General features: G+C 33.7%; 1 protein-coding gene across 1 annotated transcript; it reads right to left on the bottom strand.

Annotated features, from left to right (window-relative positions):
- Positions 1 to 12,457: 12,457 nt before the first annotated feature.
- LOC143228104 (solute carrier family 35 member G1-like) lies at positions 12,458 to 13,685 on the bottom strand. The gene has a single exon (XM_076459432.1). The coding sequence runs from the start codon at positions 13,651 to 13,653 to the stop codon at positions 12,580 to 12,582; it is 1,074 nt and encodes a 357-aa protein (XP_076315547.1). The 5' UTR covers positions 13,654 to 13,685; the 3' UTR covers positions 12,458 to 12,579.
- Positions 13,686 to 19,601: the final 5,916 nt, after the last annotated feature.

Genomic DNA, 19,601 nt, shown 5'->3' on the forward strand with positions numbered 1-19,601 from the left:
TACCTCTGGTGGACGGAGCACAGATAATCCATTGCGTAACTTTGTGCTCAACTATAAACAACGTATTATTAATTTATCTAAAACATCAGCTCATTTTTTTTCTATTATAAACAGTAAAATATCTTTGCACTTAGCTTTAAAATCACTTTCAATTGTAAACGAGTGAATATTTTGTTGATTAAATAATTTTTAATTTTGATTATTAATGAATTATATTCCTTTATCAGGTTGAATTTTTTATCCGCGGCATAGCGACTCAAAGAACGGATCTGAGTTTTTGTGGTATTTTTCTAAATACAAACTTATAGCTCATAGTACTGTCCTGTCTTGACGATTTGAGATATAATTACAACATTGGAATCAGAATATAAAACTCTTTTGATTGATGTATTTGACCACGCTCAAGGTCTCATTGATTAATTTATTCTAATCTTGCCTAAAATAATTTCAATTTCACGGTGAGTTGGTAGAAATCCTGGTGAATAAAAAATTGACTCAAGTACACGCGCGTCCTACGTATGGCGCACAGAAATATAGCTTATCAAAAAGAAAATGCCTCCTAGTGGCACGGTGGCATATCAGCGAACTTACAACGCTAGAAATCGGTTTCAATACCCGTGGTGAGCAGAGTACAAATATCCCATTGTGTAGCTTTGTGCTTTGCATCAAAAGATACAAAAATGGAAAACTTTCCATATATTAATTTATTCTAATCTTTCATTACAGAACTTCAAGTGCTACAGCTATTGAAGCTTCCCTCTTCTTTCGGTTTGATCTATTTGGAAATAACTTTGAATGCTTTCATTATTTCTCTACCCGTGTAACCTTTGATTTGAATAGCTAAACAAATTTACAAAAAATATCCATAATTGTTAAAATATAGGCTGTATTACAATTGTAAGATTTAAATTATTTCATACCAACTAAATTTCTTGCAATTGATAATTAGTGTGAGTCACAAAAACTCTTCCTTTAAATTTATATCTAATTCGTTTGAGTTTTATATAGTAATCTTACTGTTATAAAAATTCTATTATTTCTTTTTGAAATTAATAAGTATTTCTCTTTTTAATTTTGCACACCGCTGAACCCTCTTTCTGGACCATAATGTATTTCTATATTTTTTTAATTGATATTTTTTCCATCAGCTTTACATATTCTTATAATAACACGGGTCTATACATTTAAACTTCATGAAAGTTGTTTTGGTTTTAATAACGAATTTTCTATAATTAAACTACACATATTTTGAAAATAATATTCTTTTTTAAATATATTACGAAAGGATTTTGTACAAATAGGAAACAAACATCATAGTTAGATTAAATTAATATTTCGTTCACGACAATGTACATTTTTTATTACTATGTTTGTTAATCAAAATACAAACAAACTGAAGAAAAACAAAAAACATTGATGTTAAACGGATATGCATCCTCATTCTTCCTGACGTTTTTGTGAAACCTACGTCTCTTAGTCTCCAAACAACGGCTTGTTATCTTTCTTTTATGTATTTGTCTGGAACATCTCGTTTCAATAGCGACCAGTAATCAACCATCGTGATGATGTTATACTTTCGTTGATACTTCCTCTATATTCACCCGATGTCTGGATGAATTCCTTACCATTGTTTTTCTCTGATGGCACCGAGATTTCCAAGGAACTAGTCCAATACATCGGTGTAAGAAATGAGCTTTCGAGCTCATATTGCAACCCAACTCTTTGAATTTATCGGAATGTTATTGACAAAATTTTCGTAATTTAAGTTCGTTGTTTCCTGAAAGTCTGCCAATAACATTTTAAAGGCAATACATGCTTCTTTCTTTGAATAAACAGTTGTGGTTCACCAGACGTTTCAAGTTGAAAATAATCCCTCTCATCATTTCTATTAACATGGTTTCTAAGATCATGCTGCAAAATCGGAAATCCAAAAATCAAAGACTTTTTCTTATCTTTAGTCCATTGTCTCAACTATTTGACTCAAATGGTGCAAACTGTGTGCAGAACCAATAATTTACCTTGATCTTTGACTAGCTACTTTCCCTCTAGCCTTACACTGCTAAATTATGGTCGGCTAGCACAGATTGTCCTTTTATAGCTTTTCGCGCAGTTAAAAAAAAAAAAAACAAGCAATCGCGTAAAGCTAGATTTTGAATAGCATTCACATCAATTCGTGATCAGTTATATGTCTGTCAGATGTAGCTTTTGATTTACTGCAGGCGATATCACGTTTCTCACATGCTTTATCCACTCTTTTAATGCTAGGATCACAGTACTGGAATTTGGGTAAATGCATTTTAGTGGTTTCACGTTTCACTTGCATCCAGCCAACTAGATCACTTCCTCTTATTTATATCCATTTAACTTTTTATGACTAATGTACATCCATCTTGGAAAGTACTTTACTGTTTGCATGAAAGCTTTCTTCTTTAAGTTAATTTCTTCTGCAATAACATTTTTGTTTACATTTAAACATACTTAACATTTATTTGTAAAAGTTATGAGACCTTTTACATTCTTTTTTCTAATATATATTCATATACTTAGAGATTACTTCAGTGATACGAACTCTCAAACTTAATGCTGCTAAAGGAACAATAGCAAAGAGCGAAAGTACTGAATAAACATTTTACACTTATCATGGTTACATTAATATCTTTTCCGACATACAAATAATTTTTTCTTCAATTACTCCCCTATTTATTCATAGTGGTTTTAAATTCCTTGTATATCTCACATTAGGAGACTTAAGATATAATAAAAATCATATTATTCTTTAATGGTTTTTATATGTTTTATATATTTGATCAATACTCTTAGATCCATCTATTATTTATTTCTCTGATGATCTGTCTTATTTTTTATTCTGAAAATTCAAAAGATGAAATAAAGACACTTCCTTTTGATGTCAGGTGGAGTTCAATAATAAGTCTGTGATAAATAAATTATCGATGAATTTCTTTTTCAACTGATAAAAAGTCAATTATTTCATCTTGTTTCTTTTCATTAATACAATTATGAAAAAACATGAAGTTTATTTATAAGATCTAAACTATTAACATCTGTCATATCATTTACGTTTATTAGAAAATAATGTTTCCTTCTTAAATATTTTATATTATGCTATGCATTGCTTTTTCTCATTCGATCTTCGAAAAACATCAAGAAAGTTTCATCTATATCAACATCATTTACATACTTAGAGTTGCTACATTTTTTGCACGTAAGTACAGATTATAACAGTTTATTTCATTAGGAATAGGTTTAACAACAAATTTAGTTCTCTGCAATAAGAAGGACAAATGATTAAAGGACGAAATGAATGTGTAGGTAGCAAATAATTTTGATTAAAATCTTCTAGCTTTTCTGGTTTAATATTTATCATTTATTTAATTTTAAGTTAAATTATAAAACAGGTACCTTTAACTGTATGTTGAAGCAGTTAACTACAATATGAAGAATAAAATAAATACTTTTAACTGTACGTTCAACATGAATAAATGAACAGTGAAAAAGATGAAGAATACACAATAAATTAAAGCGACTGATGAAACAAAACGAAGAAAGAGTAATGAAGCAGAAGATTTAGTAGAGTAAAATACGAAAGGTTAAAGTTTCATAGACAACTGATTTAAAAATGAAATTTTAAGCTATTCCTCAAGTTGAATTTCAAGAAACGATAATAAAGTTGAAAACTATAGAAGATATAATTCATATCACAATATCTTCTACCAAAAAACTTACAATTACTATGAAAGAACCAAAATTAAAATGTAGGTATTTCTGCTTAACAATTCCAATAATATATTTCTTATTTTGCTGTCCCCGCCGGTGGCAAAGTAGTATGACTGTAATCTCACACCACTAGAAACCGGGTTTCGATACCCGTGGTAGGCAGAATATAGATAGCCTGTTGTGTAGCTTCGTGCTTAATTCCAAACAAACAAACAAAATTGAATCATATGTCGAAAAAATTAAAAGTCTTAAGAGCTCCGTCTAAAAATATAAAAATAAGTGGTTAAATATTATTCTATTAATTAGAGAAATGTAACTGATGACCTAATAGCAGGAAACAAAAGTAAAAAGTTACATAATCAAATAGTTGAATTATTAGATGTACTACTTAAAGAAGTGATAACAAATAATGAGGTCAAAAATATTACAAAAGGTTTCTTATATGTAAATGGGTTATATTGCAACAAACATATCTTTTAGAAATGTTCACAAAAATAAACTAAGAACAGCATATAAAAAACAAAAAGCTGTTTCACTTCAGACAAATAAATAAAATATACCAAATCAAAAAACGTTTTCAACAAAAACACAAATTAAACAGACAAAAGATAGAAAAGAATTATAATATCAAAAACTATTTGAAAAAATTTTATACTATTAACAATGATTCCTTATAACGCCCCCACGAGCAAATTAGTGTGATGGGAATTCTCAATCCGCGATCCTCGGATAATGAGTCGGGTTCCTTAATCACTTGGCCATGCCGGGCCTCTCGATTAAAGAGTTTAATATAATAGTGTTACTCTTAAACCTCAAATTGATTTTGTAATCAGTTGGAGTGGTGTAAGAGTTATTGAAAGTAATGATCAGAATAGATCAGGTGTTACACATATTGTAAACATTACAAGCGATGAAATCAAAAACGTATATGTTGTTCCCCAATTACAAGATTAGGAAAATAAATAAAACGAAAATAACATAATTTTTCAACAATCTTGACATATTAACAACATTAGTTAAAATTAACTGAGTTAATCGATATAACCAATAGCAAATGCTACTAACGTATTTTTAACAACTAAAACTACCACACTCCTCCTCTCTTTCTCAGGTTGGTGACATGACTACTAGTTGGATGCTAATTCTTTTTTTCATCATAAGTCGTTTCATGTTTTGGACCAGGAGGGGTCAGGTTCAGAGTAAAACATTCCTCCCTTTCAGGAACTATTATTTTGTTTGTAATGTAAAATTCAAGGTAATAGCTCTCTTTACTTTACTCACAATATGTTAAATTTTGTCCATAAACCGCAGTTTCAATTAACACTTCTTTTTGTGAATGTCCAGCTCATGGGGTAATATTGACTCGTATTTTTTTCCAGCTTCACTTATTTATGATCGCACTTTTCGTACATGTTCACAATACAGTTCCACTTAGCTGTCATACGCACACACAAAATCCTAGTTTTACATATACAATTATTTTTAAATAAAGTTAAATTTGACTCTAGGATTCAGTTAAGCCTGGCACTCTTTGTCCTGTAATTTTCTTATTTATGATGTCTAGAGGGGAGAGGTATCTAGGGCTTGGTTCATCATATATCGTGTAACTCTCTAATTTGCTCATAAATTCATTTTAATTAATATTTTTCTTGTAATATTGAAGCTAGTTATCCAGGAGTGTATTAGCATGTTTCAACAGTTGTGTAGAAATTCCCAATTTATTGATCACGGAATTCTATACACTGTCATCAAATATGATTTTGTATTCGCTGTAGTTTGTTCATGTGTCTTTTTGATACATTTATCCACGTTATACAAGCATAGTCTTACAACGCTAAAATCAGAGGTTCGATTTCCTTCATTGACAGCAGATAGTCCGATATGTCTATGCTACAAGAAAACACTCACACATTCTACGACTAGTGGTGTGTATGTTCTATAAATGTTTAATATGTTTTCTGGTGAAGCTACTTGTTTGTTGACAGTCGCTCTAATAAAGTAATTTGTTTTTTTCCTAATTCTGGGGTTTATACTATTAATGTGTAGTATCAACTTTAATTTTGAGTCAAATTTGATCCCTAATAATTTTGCTGATGTTGCTACCTGTAAGAGAATCCCGCTAGCTTTTCTGGAGGTAGTTTCATCCGTTACATCTCTCTCATTCAGGATTTATTACCATTAAAAACACGAAAATAAATATTACATTATAATAGAAAATTTCATAATGCTACTCAATAGAAGGAATATATTTCTTCCTCACATTTCTTAATAAGGTTACGGAATTTTAATAATATCCTGTTATAAATCTCTGTGGCACACTTCAAGAAGATTGAAATAAATCAAAGCTAGTTTCTAGTTTCTTCATAACAAATATTCTATATCATGGTATTAGACTATTGAATTTAATTGATATTTTACCTGTCTTTATTACATTTCAGTTGGTTATCTTCCTCACAACCTTAACTCATATTGTAGTTTTCATCACCTCCTGGTCAAGGTAATAAGTTCAAAATCATTCACGATATTATTAACAGACGTGAGATGTAATTATTCCAAATATAAAAGAGAAAAATTAGTAAAGCATTATTGATGTTAACATGAAATAACAAGTGGTTTAGAAATTTAATTGATATGTAGAAAGAATACTTTAACACTTGAGAGGTAGAGAGAGAGAGTAACGGTAATTTAATTATTTAAGTCGCTAGAGAGAATATTGAATTGGTGGATAGTAAAAGAAAAAGTTGGTTATTTACATAACTAGACAAGCATACATAAATGTTAAGTACAGCGCTGCTCCATGTATCTATCAGTTAATTCTTTCACTAAGTTTTCAACATCTGATACGTTTGTTTATTTCCATATGAAAACATAGATTCTTTGTATATGATAACTTCTATTTCGACTCTTTTTGGTTTTACTATTTTATCCAGTCATCCTTGAACCCGAGATATTCTACCATAGTTCTACTAACTTAGCAAATCAGTCTAATGAACTAGCAAAAGCTAGAAAAACGTTGTCTCAAAGCTTAAACTACCATATCCTGTTTCGCTTTTAAATAAGTTCCATAATTCGTGGGACAACCTATAGTTGAGCATCAGTTTTTTTATAGTAATTTCATATAACGCGATATGTAAATATATGCTGCATGTTAGGAAGTAGAAATGTTATTTTTCTCCTTTTCTATGTAAAACTATTATGTCTTTCAACCAGTTTGAAATTACTAATGAGATATTTAAGAAGGCTGAAGAAATAAAATTTTATAAATGCTACAGTGCAACGCGGTGTTTCTTTATAACGCACTTTAGATCTTCATACATAAGGCTATTATAGATTTTTAACTATATTCTGCGTCTTCGATGGCTCACCTGGAAGTAAGAGAATTTATGACTCAAATATTTGGACTTCGATAACCACAGAGGATAGAACATAGACACTCTGTTGTGTAGCAATATGCTTAACAATAAACAAATATACTATATTCGACTTTCATTTCTAAAAAATACCTTAAGATTCCAAAACAATAAAATGACCAACCTACAACCTTGCTAATTCTTACATTACAATTGTTACGTCTGTAACATTTTAATCTTTACCCGATTATTAACGAATACCGTAGCGTCTAAAGTTTTAATGAAACACACAAAGAGCACAGTGTATGTGTACGTTATACGCGGCTTTTGTTTGCCGTATACTCAGCCAAGAACAATGATTCGGGCAGACAATTGGTAGATTTTACATTTTAATACATCTCTAAGCTAAAATATTTAATGATCTGCGCAACGAACAATTCCAAGTCTATTACAAAATTGCGTCATATTTCATAAGCTTAAAGTGGTTAGTACATGCCAAACAAAAGATGAATCATCAAGTCAATTTGTGTCAATTGAACTCAACTGTTGAATTTCAAAGAACTTCTGTAACTTTTGCGCTTAAAAACTACTCTTATCTGAATTTTCTGTTCTTTGAGTATTTGCTTATTGCTATGTACAAACCGAACACCTAAATTCAATAGCTAATTCATCTTATATATGAAATTATGCATATTTTCAGGAAATAAAATTTACATCAATTATAGTCTCCCGCTGTTACAGCGGTAAGTCTACGGATTTGCAACGCTAAAATCAGGGGTTCGCTTACCCTCGGTAGACTCAGCAGATAGATAGTCCAAAGTGGTTTTGCTATAAGAAAACACACATCAAATATAGTCAAAAATGGCCTTTGTTAGCTTAGCTAATAATAGAATATCATCTTGCTGAAATGTCAGACTGAAGCTAATTAAAATGAAAAGAATTGTAGTTTAAACAACCTGCTGCGGTAACACTGCGTTATTGTTTATTGGTTTTTTCAATTTCGAACAAAGCTAGACGAGGGCTATCTACGCTAGCCGTCCCTAATTTTGCAGTGTAAGACTAGAGAAAAGGCCACCAACAAATAGTGGGATTGACCGTCACTTATAACGCCCCACGACTGAATAAGTGAGCATGTTTGGTGTTATGGGGATTCGAACCCACGACCTTCAGATGACGAGTCGAGTGCCTTAACCATCTGGCCAAGTCGGGCCTCACTGTATTTTTAACAGGAGTGACAGCTTAGCGATTTTCCATCTTTTGTATCTCAAACTGTGGTAACCCAACCTAATGTATATTTTCAGTGAGTATATCTACTGGACTCTCACTTCACATACCATATTTCAAGGCAATCCATTAAGAAATACCTGAGATATAACATCTCAAAATTTTTATTGAGTATTGAGTGTCTTCCTATATTTTTTTCTTAATAACAAAAGTGCGGACACTTTATTTCATAGAAAATTCGGTGTACTTATAGATCCTTTAAACCTAGAATTAGAAGTGTTAATTGGTGTAAAAATAACTCGTATGTGTAAAGTTATTAAACACAAATCGCTCAAATTTGCCTAAAACTTATGCGCTCACCTACGAAAAGTATCACGTGAGCCGTCATCTAACACTTTTACTAGAGCTTCACTCAAAAGCAAAAGTATACCGTTTTTAAATTTTATTCATCGGAAATAAAGGCGGATGAATTATATCAGCAAAATTTAAAAAATGAAAGGATGTGTAGATACATAAGTACTGGTTAGGCTAAGCGAAATAGATTACCAGCTTCTAGCTCAAGTTTTCAAAATAATCAAGCTAGTGAACAATTATTATTAATGATTCATTGTAAAGTTTTTAACATAAACTTACTGACTTTTATGAAAGTATCCCAGTTAAATGCGTTTAGCATACCTGTTGTTAGCTGAGGAAAATAGCATAATTAATGATGTTTAACCGAGCTCTACCAATGACCAGGTAAGTTAAAGCGTCCGATTCATAATCTGAAGGGCGCGGGTTCGAATCCCCCATCGCATCAAAACATGCTCGCTTTGCAGGCGTGGGTGCGTGATAATGTTAGGTCAATCCCATTATTCGTTGGTAAAAGAATAGCCCAAAAGTTGGCGATGGGTGGTGGTGACTAGCTGCTTTCCCTCTAGTCTTAGACTCCAGATTAGGGACGGCTAGCACAAATAGACCTCGAGTAGCTTTTTGCGAAATTCAAAAACAAAGAATCGAGCATAGAGTTGAAACAACTTTTCACTTTAACACGCCCAAACGTATACATAAAATTTGTTTCGGGTAACGAAAACCTTAGGCTAGAAGTAACTTAAACTCCATATCAAACAATTACACTTCTAAATAAGGGACGGATAGCGCAGAGAGCCCTCGCGTAGCTTTGCGCGAAATTTCAAAACAAATAATAGCTGTACCGATTGCATGAGAACATGACAAGAAGCTGTTAATCTAAATTCCATGGTGTTACTGTAAAGAAAGCTATTAAACTTCCTTTAGAAAGGAATAACTGCCACATATACTTTAAATAACCTGTTTAGTTCTTTAATATAAAGATCTGTTCCGAATAATAAGGTTGCGATCCTAAAGGTAATGTTTGCACTATCGAGTCATTATATCTAATCATTAACAACTTACATGTGACTGAAAAAAAGTTGGCCACAAACGGATTGATTGTGCATCTTAAAGAAGTGAAATCAAAACTGGCGACCAAACTGATAGCTACATTTATAACATTGACAAGAATTTTACAGTAAATACTCATTCATCAGTTAACTAGGCCGCGTTTATTGTTTTACCTACCATCATGTCCTAAGTGGAACAAAAGTCATTATAAGTACAACTGCCAGTTTGACACCAATTTTGATTTCATTTCTTTAAGTCGCACTCTTAACTGTTTTTTTTCCTTAGCATTTTTTCACACCTAAGGTGTTTTTATTAGTTTCATGAACACCAATTACTGGAGTTGAACAGTTGACATCGTATTAATATTTTTTCATAGTTACATTTGTACTCAGTTTACTAGAACTGAAATAGCCTGCTAAATTTTAGTTAGGTTCTTTCAAGTTAAGCACAAAGTTAAACAATGGATCATCTGTGCTCTGAATGGGCGCCAACTTTTAGTGCTTTTTATTGTAGAGTGGGCTTAAAACACTAGAAACTGGATTTGGATACCCGTGGTGGACAGATCACAGATAGCCTTTTGTGTGGCTTTGTGCTTTACTACAAATAAATTGTAGAGTGGCCAAATTTATATATTAATAATTGGAAGTTGAGTTGTACAGATCACAATATTAATTGAAATAAAATTCAAAGATAACAGCTAAACATCAAGAATCGTAGATAATGAATTAAGGAACACGAAAACTCATGAGTTTTTTAATTTGTGATTAAATACAAAAATATATCCTTAACTCGAATTTTCCTTCTCAAAAGATATCAAGAGCTATGCATTCGATATATTTCATAGTGATAAATAAACCTTTTTCATAAAATGCAATGATATCTATCATGAAATTAGTAGGCCCGGCATGGTCAGGTGAGTTAAGGAGTTTGACTCGTAATCTGAGGGTCGCGGGTTCGCATCCCCATCGCGCCAAACATGCTCGCCCTTTCAGCCGTGGGGGTGTTATAATGTGACGGTCAATCCCACTATTCGTTGGTAAAAGAGTAGCACAAGAGTTGGTGGTGGGTGGTGATGACTAGCTGCCTTCCCTCTAGTCTTACACTGCTAAATTAGGGACGGCTAGCACAGATAGCCCTCGAGCAGCTTTGCGCGAAATTCAAAAACAAACAAACAAACATGAAATTAGTACAGATAACATATCAACATAGCTTACAAATATAGTGGTTGAACAGCATCTAACATACATTATCCTACCAAAGGCCATGGGATACGGGTAATTATGAATAAAACATACCTTTTTTCCAAGATAATAATAGCGTGTTGGCCCACATTTGGCGTTAAAGACTACTTCAGTGCGTCGTGGAAGACTGTGATATTGTTCTCCAATCGTCTTTTAAGGGATTAGTAAGCTCCACTGCTGAAAAGATGATCTTGACCTTTCCCTAATTCTGTATTCCATTTCATATCAAATATTTTCTACCGGGTTGAAGTCGGGACTTTGTGCAGGCCACTGTAAAATTTCCATGTTATTTTCTTCAAACCATGTTTCCGCAGTCCTTGCTTTGTGACATGAAACATTATCATGTTGGAAGGCTCAATGGTCAGTACCATAAAACTACTACAATGTAGGACACAAAGAATAGTTCACAACATCGATGCAGGATACAACATTCATGAATCTGTGCACAGCAACCAGTAAAGCTAGTCCATACACCTGATCATCAAACTTATACCTCCAAACTTTACTGTTTGACAACACACTCAGGTCATAAGCATTCCTGGAGAATAAGTAGAAGAGTGTATATCATGATTCGTCGTTCAATGAGACCAATATCCAATGATCCACTATCTAGGTTCAATGTGTCTTGCTCAATGAAAGTTGGTGGTGTGCATTTTTGTGTTATTAATGGCTTGTAGACTGCAGCTTTTACACTGCTAAAGTCTTACACTGCTAAATTAGGGACTCTAGCACAGATAGTCCTCGAGTGGCTTTGTACGAAATTCAAAATACAAACAAACAAACATTTTCTTATCATAACTACCAGAAATATATCAGCATGTTCTAACAATTAAACATATTAAAGATATACACGTGTTTTGTGTATTACACTGTAGTAATTAAACATGTAGCTATATGTGCATTATCAGATATTCTGAGCTTCGTTTGTTTTAATTCATAAACATAACGAAATTGTAAATACGTAATCATCTTGAAAATTGATATCCAAAGAAGTGATATACACGAAATTAAATGCTGTGCTTAAACTCATTTTTCTCTAGTTTTTATTCCTTTTTCAAAAAAACGTAAAATTAGCTCTTAGAATCCTAAAATATTACTAACTTCTACAGGAAACTTTTATGGTGACTTGAAAACGTTGCTCAGAACTATATGTCATGCCAAATCAACGGGTTCTGATAATAAGCTATTCACAGAAAATATTTGTGTGATTATATCTAAATATTTTCACAACTAGATGTTATTTGTAACTTATACTACATATGAATACCATACTCAGGCATAAAAGCAACATTTATGGTCATATCAAAATCAATAAAACAGCTGTAACAATAAAATTTGCTCATATGTCATAATCACAAAGTCATAAAAATGTAAATATTTTATCTTATAGACCCAAATTAATACGCGTTTTCTTATTCAGATAATTGTACTATAATATTAAAATCTATGTCGGTCTATGTTTTATAAAATTGATGTATTTTTTTCTTAATATGCATGACTTTTACTTAAGTTTGATATACATACAAATAATGTTCAACAAAAGTCCTTTTTCTGAAGATTCGTTACTTGAAGAAAATTTGTATTCATTTAATTACTGCTTGAGAAACAAGAAATAACTCTGACAGTAATCAACAAGATGTGCTTTCATTTTGCGCAGGTTTTTCGTCTAATTTCTTGGCGAAAACATTCCTGATTTTCTTTATGGAAAATTCCTGGAATGATGACAAAAATTTATCTTTCATGTTGAACATAATTGCAGCGATAATTACTAAAACAGCCCCGAATAAAGATGTTACAGTCGGTATATATCCAAGGAATGCAATTTCAAGTACAAAAGCGACCACAATTTCTAATGTAAGAAAAATTGTAACGTGACTTGCGGCTATCAAATATGTTGCAAAGAAAATGCTAACTTGATAGCAAATAGAGAGACATATAAAAGCTAAAATAATTAACGATTCAGTTCCACAGGGACTAAAGAAAAATTCGTTGAAGAACCGGGCACATATAAAACCACTGAAAGCTCCAGTAGGACCTCTCCATACCTGATTAGATGTCCATGGTACATCACGAACCATTTGGAGCATGGAAATACTTACTGCATCAAACACACCGCCAAGGATGGCAAAAACAGTTCCAATAATTCTTTTCTTCCCGATGTAATTGCTAAAGTCAAAAACGCCGTTGACAACGGATGGGGATGCAACTAGGAATACACCAGTAAAATCTAGCACAATCAAACCCATTTCCCATAGTCCACAAGGTTCCCGATATATAAGGTATCCAAAAATCAAACTATAAACAGGAAGGGAGTAGTACAATACAGATGCTTCTCCAAGAGGAAGACAGGTGAAAGAGATGAATCGAGCAACATCACCAAGAGTCCCAAAGAGAGATCTAGAAACTATTACTGACATTTTCTTTTTTGAGAAGAGAATAGGTTCCCTTCTATAGATTAACAATGGCAGTGCTGTGACACTTGGTCCCAAGGCAGCTATTCCAGATATCATGGTTGGTGAAACACCATCAGTAATGTTAAGAAGCAGACCATTTACAGCGGCCATTACTGCCGTGAAAATTGCTAAACCTATTCCGATACATTTTCTGGACGCAGGGCTAATACGCGATAAACAGCATTCTCCAATTTCCACTTTTATTGGAACATTCTTATTTCCATCCTGAGACCTTTCACACATAGACATCGAGCCAACGAAGCGTCCGTAGAGAATGAGTTACGAACACGTTTCATAAAATGAATGTCGTACGAGTAAAAACTCAGTCTTTATCAGATTTCCGTATAATGAAACAGTAGTTTCCTACAGCGTGGCGTAGTGGTTCTGACCTTTCGTAGAAGAATATTATTTACATACGTTTCAGCGACTAATCTCTCAGAAGCCAGCCAATGTCACACATGTACCTTTTTTAGGGCAGTGCTCAAAAAATTAAACAAGATCGCTACAGGGGCAAAAGGGAGGTGCGTTAATCACAAAAATATTATATATAAAAAACTATCAACACATAAGCATACATCAACAGCATATAAATAATCCGTATGCATAGAGTAATTGGATAGGGGTCTGCTTCTACTTATGACCAGTGCATGCATTTGTACCTTTCAAATAATACGTTCATTTTCCTACATTAGTTTAACTTTGTTCGCACGCATGGTTACCCTTTTAATGGTTGACCAAAACAACCTGAGATAAGAACATATAGAATAGTTGAATCATTTTAATTATATTCTTGATAAAGAATACTCGAATATAATTTGAAATTTTTTTTAGCGAACTAAAACTGCAATATCCCAGCATGCACGTTACTAAAAGTGTATTATAAATAAAACAAGAACATGATTTCAAAATATATGAACATTTGTAGCACAAAGCTACACAAAATTTTTTCTTGTGCTCTGCCCATCAAAGGTTTATATGAACACAAACGAAATACGAATAAAATAACATTGTTTCTCACCCTGTGATAACTATTAACTCACAGAATTTTGCTTTTTTAAAGAGTTTTCATCTCATAAAAAAGGTTTGTTTAGAATTTCGCGCAAGGCTACACGAGTGCTATCTGCGGTAGCCGTCTCTAATTTAGCAGTGTAAGATTAGAGGAAAGGCAGCTAGTCATCACCACCAACCAACAACTCTTGGACTACTCTTTTACCAACGAATAGTGGGATTGACTGTCACTTTATAACGACTCACGGCTGTAAGAACGAGCATGTTTGGTGCGACAGGCATTCGAACCCGCGACCCTCAGATTACGACTCGAGTACCTTAACCATCTGGCCAATGCAGGCCGCCTTAAAGAGTTATGGTTTAAACTGCGAAAGCTGAAAAAGCATTAAAGGCGAATAGGCGTAAAATTTGTGATCAACATCGCTTAACCTGTTTAGGTTTATTTACTTAAAATATATTTAGCATTTGCGAATGTTTTTAGCACTAACGGCATTTTTACGATACATGAGCTAAGCGACTAGATAAGAAATACCAAGGTTCAGACAGTTATGCATAACTTAGAGATGTTCAAATGAATCATAATTACTTAGAAGCACCCACCGAAGAAGTTTTAATATATTCACAGCTAAAAAGTAGACAGAGCCTGTTATTGTAATGTTAAGGATACTTCAATGCGATGTTAATGTGAAACTAAATTTCGCATTAAGGCATTTATTTTGGTTGTATTCGTTTTCTTTTACATAAGTGATTTTAATTTTTAAATTTGTGTTTGTTTAAATATGGAACGCTTGCTTTAAGGTCATTATTGTACGGAAAGTATAGTTTTACGTAATGTGTTCGTTGCACTTGTGCTAAGTGAAAACATAACCTGGTAAAAATGTTTCTAAATTTGTATTGTTGTTGTTCTTTTGTTCTAAGCTTGAGATTTAAAAAAAAAACATTGACACTCTGTTAACTTAAGATATTTTGTCAGTATATTCTAAATTTTAAATTGTAATTTAACCTCAAACAGTATTATTTCATCTTAAAAACGTTTTTTTCAAATTTAGAGCTTCAAGTTATTGCAAACTTTAGTAATAATAACAAGTCATAAGTAACTATAGAATATCAGCTTCATGATTCACAAAGCTTCTGACAATGTTATCAGAAATGAATTGAAAATCATCTCTAACTGTAAGTCATGATATGACGTTTTTTTCTTATTAAGCCTGCGTACAAAGGATTGTGTTTTGTTTTTTTTTAAATTCGCGCAAAGCTACACGAGGGCTGTCTGCAATAGCCGTCCCTATTTTGCAGTGTAAGACTGGACGGAAGGCAGCTAGTCATCACCACCCACCGCCAACTCTTGGGGTACTCTTTTACCAATGAATAGTGATATTAACTGTCACATTATAACGCATCCACGGCTGAAAGGGCAAACATGTTTAGTGTGACAGGAATTCGACCCGGCTACTCTAGGATTACGAGTACAGTGTCATAACCACTGGGCCATGTCGGGCCCTACGTACAAACGAGATACTACCGTGGTCTGGTGCTTTGGTCTTTACTTCATAGTAACTGAAACACATTTGTCAGACACTTCGTTTTATTAGCCTGTTTCTGACAAGGATCCACCTAGCCACTTAGAAGCCATTATTTCTAGCAGTTTTAATTAATCCCGTGAGTGAAAACTAACAACTGATGGACTTAATCCTGTTCATCACTGTGCATGACAGGCCTTTTTATTACATTCTTCTTAAAATTCATAAACAAAACAGTCTTGGAAGGCCAATAATATTGGATTTAACTGTTCCTCTGAACTGATTTCTGACTGATCTTTTTCATTGTTCAACACCTATCAGTCACATTACAGATCCTTTTTATGCCATTTAATTAAACAATTTTCATTTCCCTACAACTTTACCGTCATTATTTTCTACAGGTGATGGATGGTCTACAAGTAGTAAAGCTTTTTTTTGTCTTTGACAGAGACTATATTGCACTCTAACTAACAGAACTCTTATTCAATATTAACACCTTCACACCTAATGACAATGTTTATAAGCAAACTCTAAGCGTTGCCATCAGAACTAAAATGACAGAATGCCCGTAAATACAGACACGCACGTCGATTGGCTACCTCAAAGAAGGGTGAGGCAAAGTGGGGTAATGTCATCAAAGATGAAAATGTCATAGTTCCAAAAGTTTCAATTAGAAGGAGCGTCGCCAGAGATGTGTTGCAGGCCTCTGTTGCCTAGGGCCATGACGTCAAAGTTCAACAACATATCACCAGATGGCGAAAATAACTATGCTGGGCTGAAATTACAGTTTGATACCAGACAGGCGACCATAATGGATGATTACCTAATGGTACTAAAAAGTGTAGAACATGTTTCTAGGCCGTCGTGGCAGGTGGTATGACTCATGTAATACATGTCTCATCATGTCGACAATTACCGTATTTTATGCCTCGTGAAACGCTGCATCGAGGAAGACGCACCGTAATTTTGGAAAGACCATTCTAAAAAAAAATATATTTTAAACTCAGCAACCAACACCTTGATGCAGCCTTGACTTTTTCAAACCTACTGAGTAAATACAGTCAAATACATCATATTTTTCACAGTATCTCGACAATATTAGTTAAATTGAATGTTTTATGCTATTGAAAATACTTCTAATTGGAAAATAATGAGATAACGATCTGTATGAGAAGCCGTTTTGGGTGGATCCGAAGCTAATCTCTTGCCTTAACCCACCACTATTGTCTCCGGGCATGGCCAGGTGGGTTAAGGCGTTCAACTAGTAATCTGAGGGCCGCGGGTTTGAATACCCGTTGCACCAAACATTCTCGCCCTTTCAGCCGTTGAAGAGTTATAACGTGACGGTCAGTCCCACTATTCGTTGGTACAAGAGTAGCCCAAGTGTTGGCGGTGGGTGGTGATGATTAGCTGCCTTCCCTCTAGTCTTGCACGGAAACACACACAAAAAATATATTTAAATTACCAAAAAAACCCATAATCATACAAGACATACCAGGAAACTACAACCAACCACAACTAGCAAGAGAAATATTCAGGTGTAAACCTAAAATTAGCATTACTAACATTAAGCGTCTGTCTCGCGGCGGGGTCCTTGTTCAAGGACAGAAATCCGTTGACTTTAATAGATTACTGAAAGAATGGCCTTTAGAAGCATTCAAAACAGGGAAATAATTATACACTTACCTGGAGCTAGCTAGGCCAACACATAAATCTTTTGAAATCAGGGGTTGCACCACTCTATTGACATAGGAAATATTAAGGATGAATTAACTGAACTAAACATAAAACACGTTTCAGTTGAACGAATAATTTCTAATATAACTAAAAAACCCAACTAATCTAATCAAATTAGTTACGGAAAATACCCAAGAAATAACCCAGCTAATAAATAATGGTATCACATTGTGGTATCACAAATGCACAGCAGAACAAACCAAAACACCATCAGCGGTTGTAACACAGTGTTACCAATGCCAAAGGTTTGGACATGTAGCAGCAGCATGCCAGGCAACTGCGCGCTGTGTTGGCTGTGGAATATAAGAATATAATTAATCATTAATTTGATGGTTAATTAATTAAGTTATCTCTAAAAAGGATCCTTAACACACTAATTTCTTTTATAATTAAACCACAAAGTCATTTCTAATTAAATGGTCATAAAAAGGACGCTTAATACTAATTTATTAAATAATGTATAGTTAATTCATTAATTTATTAATACTAATTTATTAAATAATGTCCAATTAATTAATTAAATCAATTATAATTAATTTGTCCTTAAAGTGGCACTTTGTTGAATGACTTAATGACCGCCTGTCATTGCGATGTCGAAACACACTCATTATTTTTGGAACTGTGACGTTTTCCTCATTGATGACATTACTCTTTTCTTCCTCCCTCTCTTCAGCCAGACGGTCTCGGCCTGTGTCTGTAGTTCCTGACTTACAATATAGTTATATAGTTAATTACTTACTAATGCATACTTCGTAAGTAGCTTATTTATTAGACATATTAGGGCCTGGCATGGCCTAGCGCGTTAAGGCGTGCGCTTCGTAATCTGAGGGTCGCCGGTTCGCGCCCGAGTCACGCCAAACATGCTCGCCCTCCCAGCCGTGGGGGCGTTATAATGTTACGGTCAATCCCACTTTTTGTTGGCAAAAGAGTAGCCCAAGAGTTGGCGGTGGGTGGTGATGACTAGCTGCCTTCCCTCTAGTCTTACACTGCTAAATTAGGGACGGCTAGCACAGATAGCCCTCGAGTACCTTTGTGCAAAATTCCAAAACAAACATTAGACATATTAAAAAACTGTAAAATGACAAGACGTTTAAAGCGCATTTAATATTGAGATTGCAAGTTTAATAACTTTCATTTCTTAGTTTCATCAGTATTGAGCTTTCGTTGGCATGTTTCTTGTACACATGTTCCATTCCATGATTTGTACATAAATAACGACAGTGACATACTCACTACTTCTGTCCATTACAAACATATACATTCTCACCCTTATTTGTTCTTTAAATCTTATAGTCCTCCCTTTATCGTACGTACCAATCCTTTTTCACAGTTTTTTTACATTTACAGTATCTTTGTAACAAAAAGGAGAATTTCACCACCATATTCGAATAAATAACCTGCTTCTTCTCTCACGTAATTATCCAACCCCACTCAGAAATGAAGCTCTTCACAAGGTAAGCAATATACCTCAAACTCAAACCTATCGACAACACATGATATTGAAAACATTCTTTAACCCTCACTCACATTTCCAGTATGTATTTCTTGCAAACAATCAAGTTGTGTGATCTGCGATTCATGTCGTATTTTAATTATTGGAGCTAACTTTCATTTTCAGATTAAATGTTTTTCCACATGTCTACCTCAGTTTGTCATCTACTGTATAACTTGTGATCTATACTACTTTTCATGTATGGCTGAATGGTTGTTGTTGTATGTTTAGTGCAGAGTTAAACAGCGAGATATCTGCACCCAAAAGGAATCGAAACCTGTGTTTTTCTCTCTTAGGTCTATACATTATCGCTGACTCATGACAAACGTATTGAGAGAGGTTGTAAAATTAGTGAGAGATTTCGTGAGCACAAAAGGCTCATTATTAATGATACTATCGATGATACAGTCTCTCAAAATATTTGCAATTAAATTACGACT

The sequence above is a fragment of the Tachypleus tridentatus genome, chromosome 10 (genome assembly GCF_004210375.1).
Source record: "Tachypleus tridentatus isolate NWPU-2018 chromosome 10, ASM421037v1, whole genome shotgun sequence".
NCBI lineage: Eukaryota > Metazoa > Arthropoda > Merostomata > Xiphosura > Limulidae > Tachypleus > Tachypleus tridentatus.

Excerpts from the sequence above, each read along its gene's own strand:
- LOC143228104 (XM_076459432.1), bottom strand. The coding sequence starts at position 13,653 with ATGTCTATGTGTGAAAGGTCTCAGGATGGAAATAAGAATGTTCCAATA.